The 17,457-nt window shown below is 52.0% G+C and overlaps 1 protein-coding gene across 24 annotated transcripts in view; it reads right to left on the reverse strand.

The window, feature by feature from the left end:
• DTNB (dystrobrevin beta) overlaps nt 1-17,457 on the reverse strand; it is a 247,487-nt gene that overhangs the window by 26,339 nt on the left and 203,691 nt on the right. For 14 of the 24 annotated variants that reach the window (XR_009867789.1, XR_009867788.1, XR_009867785.1 and 11 more), the window contains 4 exons: nt 16,889-16,974; nt 16,222-16,335; nt 12,499-12,595; nt 6,317-6,337 (listed from right to left, as the gene is read on the reverse strand). Coding sequence is in view for 16 of the 24 variants with exons in the window: in XM_062209094.1 (XP_062065078.1) it covers nt 6,317-6,337; nt 12,499-12,595; nt 16,222-16,335; nt 16,889-16,974 (318 nt within the window). In the remaining 8 variants the exon portion in view is untranslated. Of the gene's footprint in view, nt 1-5,242; nt 5,487-6,316; nt 6,338-8,064; nt 8,095-10,736; nt 11,032-12,498; nt 12,596-16,221; nt 16,336-16,888; nt 16,975-17,457 lie in introns of those variants that run through there. The other 10 variants (XR_009867790.1, XR_009867787.1, XR_009867786.1 and 7 more) reach the window with 4 other exon arrangements.

Genomic DNA, 17,457 nt, shown 5'->3' on the forward strand with positions numbered 1-17,457 from the left:
CATTTTCCTTTCCAAAATAAACTCTTCCATCAGGACTCTGGCTACCTGTTGGAGCATCTTTTCTCAGCCATGCTCTTTGGGGTTGGAATCTGAATTAGGACCGTTGTCCAGATTTTCTCTTCTTGGAGTTTGGATAGAGTGAAGAAGTGGGAAAGAGCCTCTGATTTGAGTAACAGTTTTCAAGGAAGACATCTTATGCAACAGGAGGACAATCAGTTCTTTGTCATATGTCCACACCAGTGCCAATGGGGAAGATGCAGTTGTATGTTAGCTAAGTCCTGGAATGGGATTGTTCAATCGCCATAGGTTCAATCACAATATATCAGAAGAAAATGATTGCCTATTGTGAGCTATCAAATGGCAAGTTAGCGCTGAGATCCCAGTGGAAAGAACGGGGCCATCAAAGAAGGAGGTACCCTTCTCCGAAGGGAGGAGAGAACTTCCACTTTGACTATGACCCTATCGGAATAAGATCAAAGTCAGCGAACTCTAAAGGCTTCCATAGCCCTGGCAACTCATGACTAGAGCCTAGGGAGATTACTGACGCCATGAACAGGAGTGTCAAATTGTTAAGTCAGCAACAGGAGTCACTGTGTACTTACACCCCATGTGGGATCTGTCCCTAATGTGTCGTCTAAAGCGAAGTGATGCTATAACTAGTACTGAAACAGTATTTTTATACTTTGCGTTTCTGTGTGGGCACAAACTGATGAGGTCTTTACTAATTATATACTGAATTGATCTTCTGTATATAAAGAGAATTGGAAATGAAAAAAAAAAAACAACCTGGTGTTAAAATGGAAATGGCATAGAAAATTAATTAATTTGAAAAAAAATTATGTAGGGTCTCTGTCTTTAATGTGCTGTACATTGCTATTTAATGCTATAATTAGTAATCCAATGGTAGTTTTTTCACTTTATGTTGCTATATGGGCAAAATGTTGAAATCTTTACCTAATATATACTAAACTGATCTTCTGTATATAAAGAGAATTGAAAATGAATCTTTACATGAATGGAAGGGGAAAGGGAGCGGGAAAGGGGAGGGTTGCGGGCGGGAGGGAAGTTATGGGAGGGGGGAAGCCATTGTAACCCATAAGCTATACTTTGGAAATTTATATTCATTAAATAAAAGTTTAATAAAAAAAAAAAAAAAGAAAAATGGAATTCTGAGATGTTCCTAGAGCAAATTTGTACAACTGAAGCCCTTCCAGCCCAGGACTGGGACACCATTTGATGGAGCCTGGCGTGGCCCATGGCTCACATGTCATAAATACTGTCGCTTGCAGGCACCTAATCAGCTTGTTGTTCCCTACCCATTGATGCAAACCTACAACCACGCATCTGACCACAGGTCTTGAGTTTTTACTGGGAAATGCTCAAAATATTTCACATGATTAAAAATAACTGAAAAGGGCCGGCGCCGTGGCTTAACAGGCTAATCCTCTGCCTTGAGGCGCCGGCACACCGGGTTCTAGTCCCAGTTGGGGGGCCGGATTCTATCCCGGTTGCCCATCTTCCAGGCCAGCTCTCTGCTATGGCCCGGGAAGGCAGTGGAGGATGGCCCAAGTGCTTGGGCCCTGCACCCGCATGGGAGACCAGGAGAAGCACCTGGCTCCTGGCTTCGGATCAGCGAGATGCGCTGGCCGCAGCAGCCATTGGAGGGTGAACCAACGGCAAAAAGGAAGACCTTTCTCTCTGTCTCTCTGTCTCTCTGACTATCCACTCTGCCTGTCAAAAAAAAAAAAAAAAAAAAAAAAACTGAAAAGGAGAGAGATTTTATTCTATATAATCCATATTTGCTGTTTAGACAGAAATAATAACAGAACTAGTAATAATATTAATGTATTAGCTTGGTATTCCTCTTTTACTGGTAACACTGAGACTTGTTTTTTTTTTTTTTTCTTAAAGGTTTTATTTATTCATTTGAAAGACAGAGTTATTGACAGAGAGAGAGGGAGAAACAGAGAGAGGTCTTCCATCTGCTGGTTCACTCCCCCAAATGGCCGCAACAGCCTGAGCTGGGTCAATCAGGGTCTCCCATGCTGGTGCAGGGGCCCAAAGACTTGGGGCATCTTCCACTGCTTTCCCAGCCTTAGCAGAGAGCTGGATCAGAAGTGGAGCAGCTGGGACTCTGCTGGCGCCACAGGCAGAGGTTTAGCCTGCTACGGATCTATTGTATGGATGTACCTTGAGTGAAACTGCTACTACAGAGGATTTTTCCATTATAATTAATACAATCATTAATTCAGATAGTCAAAAGTCAAAATTTTATAAGTTTGGCTAATTCTGGTTTTCCTGCAGCAAATTTTTACTGCTGGGCCGGAGGCTGGGGATGCTATGGTGAAGCAGCAGACAAGGTCCTGTGATTCCAGTGTGACGATGGCCATGGGCCTGCTTACCCCTGACTCCACTGATACCATCCAGCTACTGAGCCTGCTAAACTGCAGCGCGAACCACGAGTTGCGTGAAGTCTTATCTGACACAGCCAGGCAGTCCTGCCTCCATGACCACCCTCAGATGTGAGGGAAGAGAAGGGAAGGAGGGAAGAGTGACCTTTCCAGTCTAGGCGCTAACGCCACTCGAGCCGCAGGACGGCGGCCGAAGCCGAGGAGCAGCACCGATGCTTTGAAGGCACAGTTACGACTCACTTCTCTTACGTTCCCCCAGGGCCAATGGAGTCCTGTGAGACTGGGCTCTAGGGAACACGCGTGTGGTCTTCCACCCCAGGCTCCTGACCCAGGGGTTTCTAACACCCTTGGATCTTCAGGGAGATGAGGGAGGCTCCTGCAATAAGATGGCTGGTGGCTGGGCCCCTCAGGCTGGCTTCAGGATGGGATCTGGTCGCCAGTGTGGCTAGATGGAGACGCAGAGCTGGAATCGGAGCCCCATCCTACAGGCCTCTGTGGAAAGGAGAGGCGGCTGGGGGTCTGTCAGTCACCAGTGGCTGGTGACTGAATCAATCACACGTGCCTAATGGGACTCCCATGAAAACCTCACGTGAGCGCTTCCGGGCGGCGAACACACCCTCACGTCACGAGGCAGCACACCCCACCTCCAGGGGGCGGAGGTTCCCGAGCTCAGGACCCCTGCGGACCCTGCTCCGTTACCTCTTCTTCTAGCTGTCCATAGCAGTAGAAGCTACGTGAACGATTATCACACATTACTGAACCCCGGATCTACAACTGGAGAGGAGTGTGGGTAACCCAACTGGAATCTGAAGTGGGGGCCCGAGCTGTTCACCTGCGGGGCTTGGCTAACTCCAGCTCGTGTCAAAACTGTGTGCATTGTAGGCCACGCAGCTGGTGTCTGCAGAGAACTGGAGAAACCCCAGGTGTGCTGTGAGAACCCCACACGCCCGCTGTGGTAGGACCCTCGTAGCTGTAGCTCGTAGCAGATCCCTGGAGGGAAAGGGGCGGTGGGCTCAGTGAAAAGTTCCCTGGAACGGAATTACACAGCCAGCCTGGGGAAGCACACCGTACATCTTTCACAATTATTTTATTACCCAATTGAGGTAATCATTTTTTAAAATACTTTGATTTATTGATCTGAGAGTCAGAGACAGAGCTCACTGGCTCCCATCCACTCTCCAAATGCCTCTGATGGCCTGAGGCCGGGAGCTCAAGCCGGTCTCCCAGTGCAGGGCAGCAACCTATTTCCTGAGCTGTCACCGCTGCCCTGGGGGTGTGCATTAGCAAGAAGTCAGAGCCGGGGCCAGGGCTGGGGCCGGGAGTCAGACACAGGCGCTGCGATGCTGCGGGACGCTGGCCTCCTATCTGCCAGGATGAGGGCCGGCTCCAGAGCAGTACATTTTGATAGGGAAGAAATTAAACTGTGCCAGCCCGATCCTGGAGGAAGAGGAGCCGCACGCTCGCTGTGGGCCATGTGCTCCGCCTCCCTGACTCTCCCGCAGGAGCGGCGTGGATGGGCACAGAAGTTCTGGCTGCAGAACCTCCCGGCTGTCTGGGAAAGCCGCTACTGAGTTCCGTGAGGCCACTCAGTCGGCAGCTGGGCCTCTGAGCTGAGTCTCACGTGGGCCCAGTTTTAACCTGTGAAGCGGACGGAAGGCCATTTGTACCTAAATCTTTGGAGTGGCATCTCTTTCCTCACACTGCGGCGGGGAAAGCTGGGGGAAGGCCAATTTGCACCAACGCAGGCTATGGACAGTCTTCGGAGACTGCTGGGACATGAGCTCCGGGCCCAGCCAGAAGGAATCCTGACACGGGCCCACGGCAGCTTGCAAACACAGGCGGCCCCTCCCTGTCTAGCTGCTCACTCCACCAACCTCAAGGGATGGCGCTCTTGCACAGAACGGAAGGGCAAGGTTGCTGGAGCGAATGTGCAGTTACTTAACCAGCTGTGTGCAAGTCAGCTGGAAGTGAAACCACAGTGGTGGCAATTCCCAATTCTTGGATTATGCAGCAATCCATAAAATTAAAAAAACAAAGTGCTAGAAATTCTGCTACTACTGTGAAAATAAATATCCAGTGTCCACTGTCTTAGTTCCAAAAGGGACTTCTCAGGGAAGGTGGGAGGGGTGGTAACTAGTGGATCGCTTTGAGGTGGCCCACGCAGGGGTGGGATGAGGAGGCGCCCAGCCAGTGGCTGCAGCCCTGGGGAGTGAAGGAAAGGAGGGGCCCCGGGGTCAGCAGCATGGGAGGCAGCAGGGCGGGTCTACTGAATCCCGAGGGGACGAGACTGGGAGACGAGCGGGCAGGGCAGACAGCCTGGGTCCTTGCCCTCCACGCCAGGCTCCCTCCGTCTGCCTCTCTGCCTGTGACTCCTGAGAAAATGGAAGGGTTGTACTTTGCCGCCCCACCCTTATAACGTGAAGCTAAGAGTGGTCCTGCGACCTGCTGCAGCCAGGGCACCGAGCTGTGAGTGCCGTGTGTTACGGGCAGAAGCACGCACCGGCTGGGCTTGGTTCTTCACCTACTCTCCTCCTGCCCTGCCCGTGTCAACACCAACCGATGCAGAACTGCAGTAGGACCGAGGCCACGGACTTTGTACAAGTGGGGAAAGAGCAACACCAAAACAACTTTTGTTACACTGAGGCCTTCTGTAGAACGGGCTGTATCTGTGCCAGCGTCCCCCGCCCCCGAGGGCCTGCGCTACCTTCTCAGCCTCTCTGGCTATCTGCCTCCATGCCCCTCTCCTGCTTCTTCCTTCACCACCCATCCCTTCCTGCTCTCCTAACCTGGGAACACAGTGTTTTATGTTCTTGTTTGTTTCATTTTGAGAAGCAGAGAGACAGACATTCATTGGTTTATTCCCCAAATGGCCTCGACGGCCAAACTCTGGGCCGAAACCAGGGACTGGAACTCGATCCAGGTTTCCCACATGGGGGGCAAGGGCCCAGCTACTTGATTCCTCACTGCTGCAGGAGCAGGAAGCTGGAGTCTGGAGCCGGGGCCAGGACTTGAACCCAGTGCTCCGATCTGAGACGCAGGCATCCTACCCGTCCGGGCCTGACACTCATTTTCCATCTGCAATACAAATAAATTTGTATTTCCAGGAAAAAAGGGCTAATTTTTTGAATTAAACATTTTATATTTCTGTCTTGATACACAAAAGAGCCTCGAGGTAAACTCAATTATCCGCTTTAGCTTGTGTAAGAATAAAAGTATGCTGTGAGAACCTTACTGTGTTATGTAAACAAGCGCTGTTACCACTGTGGACAGGCTGTCAGCTGATTTTTCTTGTGTGGCTTCCAGAAAGAATACAAACGATCATAAATCTTTCCCCGAAGACCATGCAACGGCCATGCAGCTCAGAGACACCCGAGTCCCAGCGCTCGCAGGGTCCCCAGCCCTTCCGCTGTCCTCAGTGACGGTGTTAAGAGGCCAGTGGAGCCAGTGCGTCCAGAAGCTATTCAAGACCACGGGCATCCGAGGCTGTCAAAGGAAGCACTGGTGCTCATGCACGCTCACCCATGACACAGCCTTTGGACCTGAGGTCTCCCCCACTACCCTGAAAGTGGCTTCAAGCAGTTAAAGTCACTCCAGACACAAACTGGCAGAGAATGGAAGAAGCAATGGTAGCCTGACCAATCATGCATATTTAAATAAACACAACAGATGTGCACTGGGGGAAATAAAACCAACAAGCTCTGGTTTCAAGAACATGCTTCACTGGGTAGACATGACGCACAGTTTCCGGGCATTTGACAACACCAGCTCCTGAGGGTTTACGCACGGCCAATCCCTCATAGATGGTGTTGTGCGGGGAGGAGATGAGAGGCAATAATATTTACATGGAGAACAGGAAAACATGCGAAGGGGCAAGAGTCTGGCAGAGAATTCTGAAGTTCACTTACTGCCTGCTTTTGCTCTTCCTCCTAGAGGTAGTTGAAGACGAACAAAGACAGAGGGAAAAAAGAAGAGAAATTAGTGCCCACCACCACAAACCCTGGGAAGCAGCGATGGGAGCCATCAGGCGAGCGGGACCTCGTGCACCCTGTGAGCGTCGGGGGACGCGGCAAGCGGAGGCCTCTGCGCCGTCCGATGACTTCTATGCTGGCTTCTAGAGCTGAGAGAACCTTAGAAACCATCTAGTGCAACTTCCTTATTTACCGCTCAGAGAGGCCAAAGAGCTTGACCTGCAGAGCGTCGTGTAACTATTTAGAATCACCCGAAAGAGGAAGTTCACGAGGGCCTGACCGTTTTCAGAACCACTCCATGGCTCCACCTGCACCGTGTACCTGGGCAGCAGTTCTCCGAGTGTGACGACACCCCTGCAGGAGCAGCAGCAGTGCCTGGGAGGTTGTCGGAGGGCAGACTTTGTGCCCCGCCCCGGGCCCTGCTGAATGGGGCATAGCCTTAGCCGATTCTCTCGCACGCTGGTTTGAGAAGCAACCAGCGACTCCTTCCGCCCCGGGGCCACTTGGCATGCGGTGGCCTCCCCGCGGTGAACTGCACGTGCTGGAACCGCACCCCTCCACTTGCCGTTGGGCTGCTCTGCTGTTCTTCCCGGGGACGACACTCACGCCACTTCCCCTGCAGCCTGGAAACTGCCTCGGGATCTTGGAAAGCTTCTCCAAAAAGAAGTCTCTCGATCTCAGTTTTCCATGGGCTTGCTTTGTGACTTCTTGCACGTGGGCACTGGAAATCAAGATACCGACTCTTTTCGAGTGCAGAGTGCAGACCAGGCGCCTGCTGAGTGCCAGCGGATTGGCCGGACGTGGCAGAAAAGGAGCCCGGCACACGAGATACACACTTGGCGCTTGGTTCCTCTGCTCCTCCACGCCTGGGTCTCTTCCTCTTCCTGTGCTTCCCCGGGGGAAGCAGCGGTCAAACAGCCTTGGCTCTTCGCCCCGTATGCTAATCTACAGCGGTTCCAAGGGTTCTACTTAAGCTGGGTCCATCCATGCAGGCAGTCTTCATTGAATATGGGTCTAGGAGGCCATGAATGGAAAAACGCTCCTGCGCCAATGCCACGGCGAGGAAGGTTTCAGTAGAACAAAGGAATTACAAAAAGGAGGGCCTGAGTAACGACTTAGAGAAAAACGGTTTTTTATTCTTACAAGGGAGACGTGGACTAGAAATTAAACGGGCACCGAGAAATCTCTCCTGGAGATTTCAGCTCAGCACAGGAAGGTGCTGTTCGTAGCCAAGGCCGGCTGCCAGTGGCCTGACCGACCCCAAGGTCCCAGGGCCTGGGCGGGGCGCCTGAGCGCGGAGAAGCGAGTTCTTGGAACTGTTTCTGAGACACTGCCCCGTCGTCACTGTCTCCCCAGCCGTGGTATTGGAGACAGGCACTGCTCGGTTCAACAGAACAGGAGCTCGAGTGAGCAAAGCTTTGTGCTTGCACGCGCGGTGGCTGCTGTGAGGTTTATCCAAGACCTGAAATCACTCAGTGTGCAGCAGACATGTGTGTCAGCTCGGGGTGCGGGCTGGTGGACAGGGCAGCATCCTCAGGGCTTGGAGGCCTCCTGTGGGTACACGGGCTGGGGGAGGGCGGACTGTGGCAAAGGGTCACTTGGGTTGGTGCTGTAGAAACTCCCGAGAGTCATTCCCATAGAGCCTCTAAGGCTCTGTCAACACAGCAAAGACGGCAGATTGAAGGTCGCCCAGCCTCCTGCTATCCGTCAATCACCTGCGATCAGCAAACACTGACTGATGACAAGGTGACAGCCAGTGATTTAAAGGGGGTCATAACACTTTAATTGCAAGGTCAAATCTAGAACGACCCGTATCACCTAAAAACACGTGAGCTTCCCCACGTCCAGGGAAGTCTGGCTGAACGGCAAACATCCTCACTCAAACACCTGCAAAGGGAGGTGAAACCCAAATGTTGCAAAAATGGAAAAAGAAAGAAAAGATATTGGGGGCATGAATGAGAGTCTGAAAAACCAACTCACCCACTCGTTTCCAGTGAAAAAGATGTTTGAGATAGGGGTTACCTATCCATCCATCTATTTATCTACTCATTAACCTGGGGAAAATGTAAGGAAAAGATATGTTCAGAAACCTGGTCCCTGTGTGTTGGCCTCTCTTATGTCATCAAGAAAATTAACCCAAGGGGTCAGCGCTGTGGCGTAGCAGGTAAAAGCCACTGCCTGCAGTACCGGCATCCCATACGGGTGCTGGTCAGAGCTGGCTGCTCCACTTCCAACCCAGATCTCTGCTAATATGCCTGGGAAAGCAGCAGTAGATGGCCCAAGTGCTTGGGCCCCTGCACCAACATGGGAGACTCCTGGCTTTGGATCAGCCCAGCTCTGGCCTTTGAAGCCATTTAGGGAGTGAACCAATGGATGAAAGATTCTCTCTCTCTCTCTCTCGTAACTCTGACTTTCAAATAAATAAATAAATAAATAAATAATTTTTTTTTTTTTAAAGAAAGAACAAAACAAACTAGAAGAGGAGTTAGTCTATATACTTCTCTTCACCATATACCTAACAGGACACTTTAATCCATGTGTTAAATAAACATCTGCTGACTTGTTCTCCTGCCTTATTCCCAAGCAAGGGATTAAGACCTCTGCTGGGGTTGGTGCTATGGCATAGCGGGTAAAGCTGCCACCTGCCATGCTGGCATCCCATATGGGTGTTGGTTTGAGACCTGGCTGCTCCATTTCCAATCCAGCTCTCTGCTATGGCCTGGGAAAGCAGTGGAGGATGGTCCAAGTCTTTGGGCCCCTGCACTTGTAAGGGGACCAAGAAGAAGATCCTGGCTCCTGGCTTCAGATCGGCGCTGCTGCAGCTGTTGTGGCCATTTTGGGAGTGAACCAGCAGATGGAAGACTTCTCTCTATCTCTGCCTCTGCCTCTCTGTAACTCTGCCTTTCAAATAAATAAATAACTCTTAAAAAGAAAAAAAAAGACTTTTGCTGAGAGGCCAGCACTGTGGCACAGCTGGTTCAAGTCCCAGCCGCACCACTTCCAATCCAGCTCCCTACTAACACACCTGAGAAAGCAACAGAAGATGGCCAAAGCCAGGAGCCTGGAACTCCATCTGGGTCTTTCACTGCTTCCCCAGGCATATTAGCAGGGAGCTGGATTGGCAGTGAAGAAGCCAGGATTCAAACTTGCACTCATGTGGGATGCTGGGGTCGCAGGCGGCAGCTTAACCTATTGCGCCACCAATGCTGGCTCCAAGTATTTTTTTTTTAAACTAGAAAAACATGTTTGGGATTTTAATAGAAGTCAATAATTCCTATCTGTGATCTTTTAAAAAAACATAATACACACATCAAGATTATGAAGGAATTCTTTTAGGACACCGAATGCTAAAAGTATGTTTTCAGCTGTGAGTTGCATTCAACAGATAAAAAGATAACATTCCTAGGGGTGTGTTTGCATATCTCCTTCTCAGTCTGACTGGCCTCAGACTGTCAGATGGGTCAAGGATAAGGCATTTAACAGCCTGGTAAGGAGTCCTACCCAGCGGGCAGTGGGGTCTCACTTACTTTACTGAAATTATAACTGTAAGAGAATCATTAGAAATATAAAGGAACTTAAACTCTGCGATGAGAGTTCCAGCATTAGCTCAGGCTGCTAAGCTTGTTTTAGACATTTATTTATTTGAAAGAGTGAGAGAGAGAGAGAGAGAGGGCGCTTCCATCCACTGGTTCACTCCCCAAATGGTCACAACAGCCATGACTGGGCCAGGCCAAAGCCAGGAGCCAGGGACTCCATCTTGGTGTCCCATGTGGGTGGCAGGAACTAAATACTGGAGCCATTATCTGCTGCTTCCTCCCAGGAGCAGTAGCCGAGCAGCCAAGACATGATCCAACACTCTGATTTGGGATGCAGGCGTCTGAGCACCATGGCGTTGGCCCCCTCTGCCTGGCTCTTGAATGCCAGCATTGGTGGGAACATGTCACAGCAGGATGTAGGGGCTCTCTGCCAGGGCTCCAAGAGGACAATCCGAGTGTAGAGAAAGCGCACTGTGTTACTGCAGGCGAATGCATTCCGCTTCCCTGCAGTTTGCAGAAAGTGTTTGTCTTTCCCAAAAATCACAGTGGGGCACCTTCCCGCCCACGCGTGGGTCCTGTGTGACAGCGACTTTCACCCCAGGAGGAGGCGGGCAGCTCCCTCTAGGACGGCCCGTCCTGCAGGGGCACCAGCTCCGCAACAGCCCCACATGGCTCCAGAGGTCACACAGGCCACACGCAAGGGCTCCTCAAAGAGTTCATGGGAAATGTGGGCTATGGAAAAACTGTATGGATTTCAATATTGCTTTTAGTGTACCATTATTTATTTTACTGGTATTTATTGTTTTGATTTTATTTTTTTCATGGTAAATAAACCTATCCTTTAATTCCGCGCTCCCACAAGCTTTCTGAAGCATCCCCATGTTTGAGTCCATCTCTGCCGTCTGCATGGGTGACTGGGCTGCTCGGCTGGAAACCTGACAACCGCAGGAGGGATCTAGGCCACGTTTCATGCATAAGGTTTTCTTTAAATGAGACCCAGGTAGACGCACAATATTTCTGAGGAGTCCTGTTGCCAGGGTTAATGCAGAAACACGTCCATGCGAAACAACCAGACACCCAGGGCGCAGCTCAAGACTCAAAGAAGGTCTAGGCGGGCTAGAAGGTTTAGAAAGTTGGTTTAAGACACAAACGCTGCTCCATTCACCCACGTTGCTAATACCCACTGGCTTCGCTGCTCAGTAGCTGGTTTAGAGGTTGGCATTTTCTTGGGTTCTCATTCCTAGACGGACTGCAGTCCCCCCGGCCCACCTGGAGGCTCTCACCGGTCTCCCGCCCCCTTCAGTTTACCTCCTTCCCAACCTGCCCTGCCTGCTCTCCCTCCCTGTGGTTTTGAAAATCCTCAGTGACTTCCTGAATCCCAGCACGGCGTTCAGCCCCCCAGCCTGGCTGCGGAGGAGCTCCACACGTGTGCGAGGCTTCACTCTGCCTGCCAGCTCCGTGTCGCGCCATGAAACACAGAGGGCTCACAGCCCCGGCAGCAGGACCTCAGCATCCAACAGCACGAGCACGCACCATGGCACTGTCCCTACACAGCCGGCTGCATATCCCCGCTCAGCGCCAGCAAAGCTGCTCCGGTGAGGATGTTCGGAAGCCAGGCTCGCCTTTCTCTGTTCAGGGGTACACAGGCTCTGATGTGCTTTTCAACAAAAATTAGTGAGACCTGAATGATTCTGGATTTATCAGCCCCCAGTCCCACACCATGTAGGGCCAATGTGCTATTTCATTCCTCTGATAGTAAAGTATTGATCAGAACTGGTCTGACCAGGCTGGTGTGTGGGACGGGTCCTCTGATGCATCAACTCGCCTGGCTTCTGGGACACCCAGGGAGCTGGAGAGCTGACCTCTGGGTGTAGCTGTGAGGGTGCTTCCAGAGGAGGCTGGCACGTCACCCAGAAGACTGAGGAGGGACGGTTCACCCGTGCAGGCTCCCTGCAGCACACCGGGGACCGGGCAGGACTCGAGGCAGCCACAGGGCCGTGTCCTTCTCCCCTGTCCCTGGACGTCCGAGCTGCCCGGGTTCCCAGGCGTTCAGATGCAGAGCGCATCACCCCACCTGCCTTCCCAGGCGTCCAGCGTGTGGACGGCAAGATCACAGGGCTCCTCTGACCGGAGACCCGGGGAGCCGGTGCCTGCGACAGATCCCCTCCCGCCCATTTATCCAAAGGCCTATCTTACGGCTGCTCTTTCTCTGGAGAACCCAGTGCAGTTTGCCTCTGGACCCAATATCTGTTAAGTATTTAGGTGGAATATTTGAAACATGACTTAAAAGAATGTTTTAAGTAGCTGGGAAATATTTGTACATCGCTAATAAAACATTCTCATTGGGTCAAAAAGGTGTCCACTCAAGGTTACCCTGCTTGCAGTCATCAAGTTGTACAATAATCAGGCTTGCGCTAACTTCGCTGTTTTACATCCAGTTAGGCTACCGGACACTGGCTCTAGGAAGTGACATCAAGCCTGAGCCCCATCCCATCCCGATGCCGTGAGAGGGTGGGGAGTTGAGGCCGTGCTGGGACATGGGCTGGGGGCCGCGGGTGGCAGGAGCACGTGAGGGGCCCTTACCTTCAGCAGCTTCATCAGCCCTTCCAGCTGCACCATCAGCTCACGCCGGCTTTCCTGCAGCGCTGACATCCTCTGCTCTAGTTCGTCTTTCCTCTGCCTGTCCACGAGGAAAAGCCCATCAGAGATGGAACTCGGAGGACAAAGGGACCCTCAAAGAAGGGCCCACTGCTGGGTGGAAGGGATTTTATTTTATTTTTTTATTTATAAAAAAATTTAGGGGCTGGCATTCTGGCGTAGCGGGTAAAGATGCTACCTGCAGTGCCGGCATTCCATGTGGACACTGGTTCACATCCCAGCTGCTCCACTTCTGACCCAGCTCCCTGCTAATGCACCTGGGAAAGCAGCAGAAGATGGCCTAAGTGCTTGGGCTCCTGCCACCCAGGAGGGAGCCCTGGAGAAGCTCCTGGAACCTGGCCTCAACCTGGACCAGTGTTGGCCATTGCAGCCATTTGAGGGAGTGAATATGATGATGGAAGATCTCTGTCACTCTTTCAGAATAAATAATTTAAAAAATTTTTTTACATTTATTTATTTGACAGGCCGAGTGAGATATAGAGACATTTAGAGAGAGAGTTTAATCTTCCAGTGCTGGGTCATTCCCCAAATGGCTGTAATGGCTAGGGCTGGTCCAGGCTGATGCCAGAAGCCTGGAATTCTGTCTGGGTCTCTCACATGGGTGGCAGGGGCCCAACTACTTGGGCCATCTTCCATTGCCTTCCCAGGCACATCAGCAGAAAGCTGGAGTGGAAGTGGAGCAGAACAGCTGGAGTTCACCCCGGTGCCGATACAGGATGCCACCATCGTGAGCAGTGGCTGCACCACACCCCGTCCCCTCTGCTGCTACTGTACCAGTGGTGATAACGTGTTATCTGTTTTGCCTACTCTCCTGTACTGCTGTGAGGTTAACAGGTAAAAGTGCTTTGGAAAATGCATGTTGCCATACAGAGAAAAAGGGTTAAATCAATTCAATTAGTGATGCTGGAGGCAGGAATTTGGCCTTGCAGTTAAGATGACTGCGTGCCATATCAGAGTACTTAGGTTCAAGTACCTGCTCTGTCCTGGTTTCTACCTTCCTGCTGACGCACACCCTGGAAGGCAGCTCGTGGCTGAAGTAGTTGGGTCCCAGCCATCCACGCCAGAGACCTGAATTGAGTTCTTCGCTCCTGGCTTCGGCTGGGCCCAGCCCCCGCAGTGTGCAGGTATTTGGGGAGTAAACTAGCAGATGGCAGCTTTGTCTCTCTGCCTCTCAAAAAAAAAAAAAAAAAAAAAAGCACTTTCCCATGTAGTCCATGTTATATTTCTATCCAGGAGCACAGTTCTGGTCCCACCCACATTCCTGTCTTGCTGCCTTACCCCCTTCCCTCTGCCTCTGGACTCCAGCCAATGGTTCACTGTTCCCTGACAGACGCCATCACTTCCTGACTCACAGCTAACCCAAATCTTCTTAATTCCTTAATGTCTGCCCGAGCAGCGCTGTGTCCAAGAAGCTCTCCTTATCACAAAGGCGGGGCCTGCGTCATTATTGATGACCACAGTGATCAGTGCTGCTCTGGGGCACTTCACCTTGCATGCCTGTCATTCCTGCCACCACGTAAAACCCTTGCGATCAAGGGGTGAGCCTCACTCACCTTTGCATGTGAGGAAGGGTTCAGAAAGTATGCACCCAGCAGCTGCTCCCTGAACATCTACTGAGTCCAGTGAAATCATGGCTGGAAACCCTCCTAGGGTTTCCCACGGCCTCACTATTTAGGATCTACAGGATCTGCCCTCAATTGTTTCAGTACGCTGGGGCTGGCAATGTGATGTTGTAGGTTAAGCCTCCCCCTGCGGCACCAGCATCCCATGTGGCCATCGGTTCAAGACCTGGGTGCTCCTATTCCTATCCAGCTTTCTTGCTAACATGCCTGGGAAAGCAGTTGGAAGGTAGCCCAAGTGCTTGGGAGACCCAGAAGAGGCTCCTGGCTCCGGATTGGCCCAGCTGTGACCAATATGGCCTCTTTGGAAGTGAACCAAAGAACGGAAGACCTCTCTCTCTCTCTCTCTCTGCCTCTCAGTAACTCTGCCTTTCAAATAAACAAATAAATCTTAAAAAAAAAAAAAAAAGTAGAGGAGCTGGGACTGGAACTGGCACTATTGCAAGATGTGGGCATCCCAAGTGGTGCCTGACCACTGCATTAACTGCCCACCCCTTTGTGTGTCTTTTGATAAATGAAAGTTCTTAATATTAATGTAGATGAATTTACCAACCTCTTCCCATAGCTAATAATTCTCAGGAATGGTTTTCTATTCTAAACTCCCGAAGAAATTCTCCTAGTTCTTCCTAACATTTTTTTAAAAGTTGTGCCTTCTTGTTCAATCCATCTGGTGTTGGTTTTGTATACAGCGTGAGCTGAGAGTCAATATGTTTGTCCATGTGTATAAACATTTATTAACCATCCCTCCTTTCCGCAGTGATGACAAAAGCTGCTCTGGGGACTGGAAGCCTCTGGTTTCTCAAGCTCGAGACTGCCTTGGACTTGGATTAAACCCCTGCTTCTTGCTGACCTAGGTGACACCCTGGCCTCCGCCTGTGCCTACTAAATCCACGGTAGTTTTTAGATCTTTCCAGCTTAGCTGAGCACTTTTAGCCAACCCAGTTCCAATAACACTTAACACTCACAGATGACACTGTTTTGCTTTTGTAGATGTAAAGAGTCACTTGTGCCTGAGCTGAGACGAGGGAAAGAAGGCAGGGCATCTACTGCTGGTGGCCCAGGGTCAGCCTCTTCTCACCATAGCAGCAGGGTTTCCCCCTTCCTCCTGAGACCACACTCATATCCCAAATGTGCGACACTCAGCCACAGAGCAACCAGATCTCAGCCCAACGAAACACCGAAACAAAAGTGCATTTTAATAACAGAACAGGAATCTCAGTACCTCTAATGATTTTCATCTACATAGTTTATGACTTACTTACTGATGACTTAAATGTAAACAGCAGAATATCTATGGAAAGACAATAATCTCCATTTACAGGAAAAGTTGTGGTGGACGGGCTAAATGACCTAAGCCACAATAACCAGACAAACAATAACAAAAAAGGGTACTTGCTGTGTGGAATCCCCGAAGACAGCACAGTGCAAACCAACTGTGGACTGTCAAACGCTACAACCTAGGCAGAAAGAACCTATATGGTATTTGGAAACCCAGAGATCCGCTGAGATCACTAAATCATTCAAATCACTAACCCTGGTTTCCACAGAGTCCACCGAAGAGTCTGCACATGTCTTTCTGGGGACTGACAAGAAGTGGGACCCTAGTATGGGGTGAGCTCACTGCCCTGGGAAGACGTCCTCATCCCCTCTGCAAGTTGTCCTGATCCTGTCTCCTTAGTTTCTTGGTCCCTGGGACACACAGTCTTGGTGCGGGGGGTTCCCCTTTAACCCCTGTCCCAGAGGACGAGCCCGGGAGGCCGTGCCTGTGGCGTGCCACGGGAACACACCAGGGTGCTTCAAGAACTTCATGGAAGATCAGAACTCAGAGACAGGCTTATCTTGGTGCAAAAAAATTTTGAAATCTTCCACCTGCTTTGTGAAGCACCCTGGTACTGCTGGGAAAGGGACCGCATTATTCCCCCCAGGGCCTCTCCCGACAGCCTCCTTCAAGCCACTCTCTGGGGCTGTGATGCCCGGGCGACCCACGCGGGGCCGCTCACCTCAGCCGCGCCCGCGACGCCCCGCTCACCTCAGCAGCCGCAGCTCGGCCAGCAGCGTGGGGTTCTGCTGCGCCTTCTCGGGCGTGGGCTGCGACGCCTGCTCGTGCTCCAGGCGCAGGCGCTGGATCTCCTGCAGGATCTCCCTGCGGGGCGGGACGAGGGCCGGCTGCTCAGCGCGGGCCTCCCAGGGCGGGAGCGTGGCTAAGACCGCATATTCCCCCCCCCCCCCCCCCCCCCCGCTCTTCCCGCAAAGCACCCACCGTGGGTGGCAGGAAAAGTCCTAGGGACGTCTCCACAGGCGGCGAAGGACCCCGCGGCCCCTCTCCCGGGAAGGGGGTGGAGAACCTGGCGGCGCCTCCAGCGCGGGGCCCAAGCCCACTTCTTTCTCCCACCCCGGTACTGTGTCTGCTGTGTCTGCTCCCCGTGCCCTTAAATGGCTTTGTAAAAAAACAAAACAAAACTTTCTGAGGAGGCACTGGGCGGTCACGTGGAGCGCCATGGGCCAGGACAGGCCGAGCCGAGCACCCAGACCAAAATGCCGGCGGGAAGTCGGGCAGAAGGATCGGGAGCCAGGAGGCGGCCCGGGGGAAAAGAACCCAACTGAGGGGCTGGGGAGCGGGGCTTTGGGGCCGGAAAGGGGAGCCCGGTGTCGCCGGCAGTCCTGGGCCTGCGGCTAGGCCTGGCCCCAGCGCTTACCTGTTCTTGTTTTCCAGTTCTGCGATGAGCTGTCTTTGTTGTTTGTTGGCATCAAAGTTGAAGCTCAGGTCCGTGGGAGGTCGAGTCTGAAGTGGGGAGAAAGCTGTGGTTGGTCCCCAAATATCCCCACGACGACCCATTCTTAAGGAGTGTACACACCGTGAAATCCCCACGTGTTTAAGAGTGCGGTCTTGTCGCCGCAGCGATTTCCACGCCCCCCACCCCACAGGGACCCCCTCGGCATCAGCGATTTCCACGCTCCCCACCCCACAGGGACCCCCTCGGCCGTCTCCTGCCCCCACCCTGACCTCCGACTGTGTTCTGTCTAGCTCTGCCTTTTCTAGAAACTTCACGTAACACAATCACACAACAGGCAGTCTTTGGTTTCAGAGGCTGAGCCGGCAGCCCCTTCCTTTCCACTGCTGTGTCCGGCTCTGGGCTGGGACAAGCCAGGAGGCTGTGAACTCTCATTTGCAAGGCCTCTGTGCCAATTCCCAGGGGTGCGATCACTGACGTCTGCGGTGACTCTGTCCCTGACCCCTGAGAAACCGCTGAACCTGAACGTTGCA

The sequence above is a fragment of the Lepus europaeus genome, chromosome 13, assembly GCF_033115175.1.
Source record: "Lepus europaeus isolate LE1 chromosome 13, mLepTim1.pri, whole genome shotgun sequence".
NCBI lineage: Eukaryota > Metazoa > Chordata > Mammalia > Lagomorpha > Leporidae > Lepus > Lepus europaeus.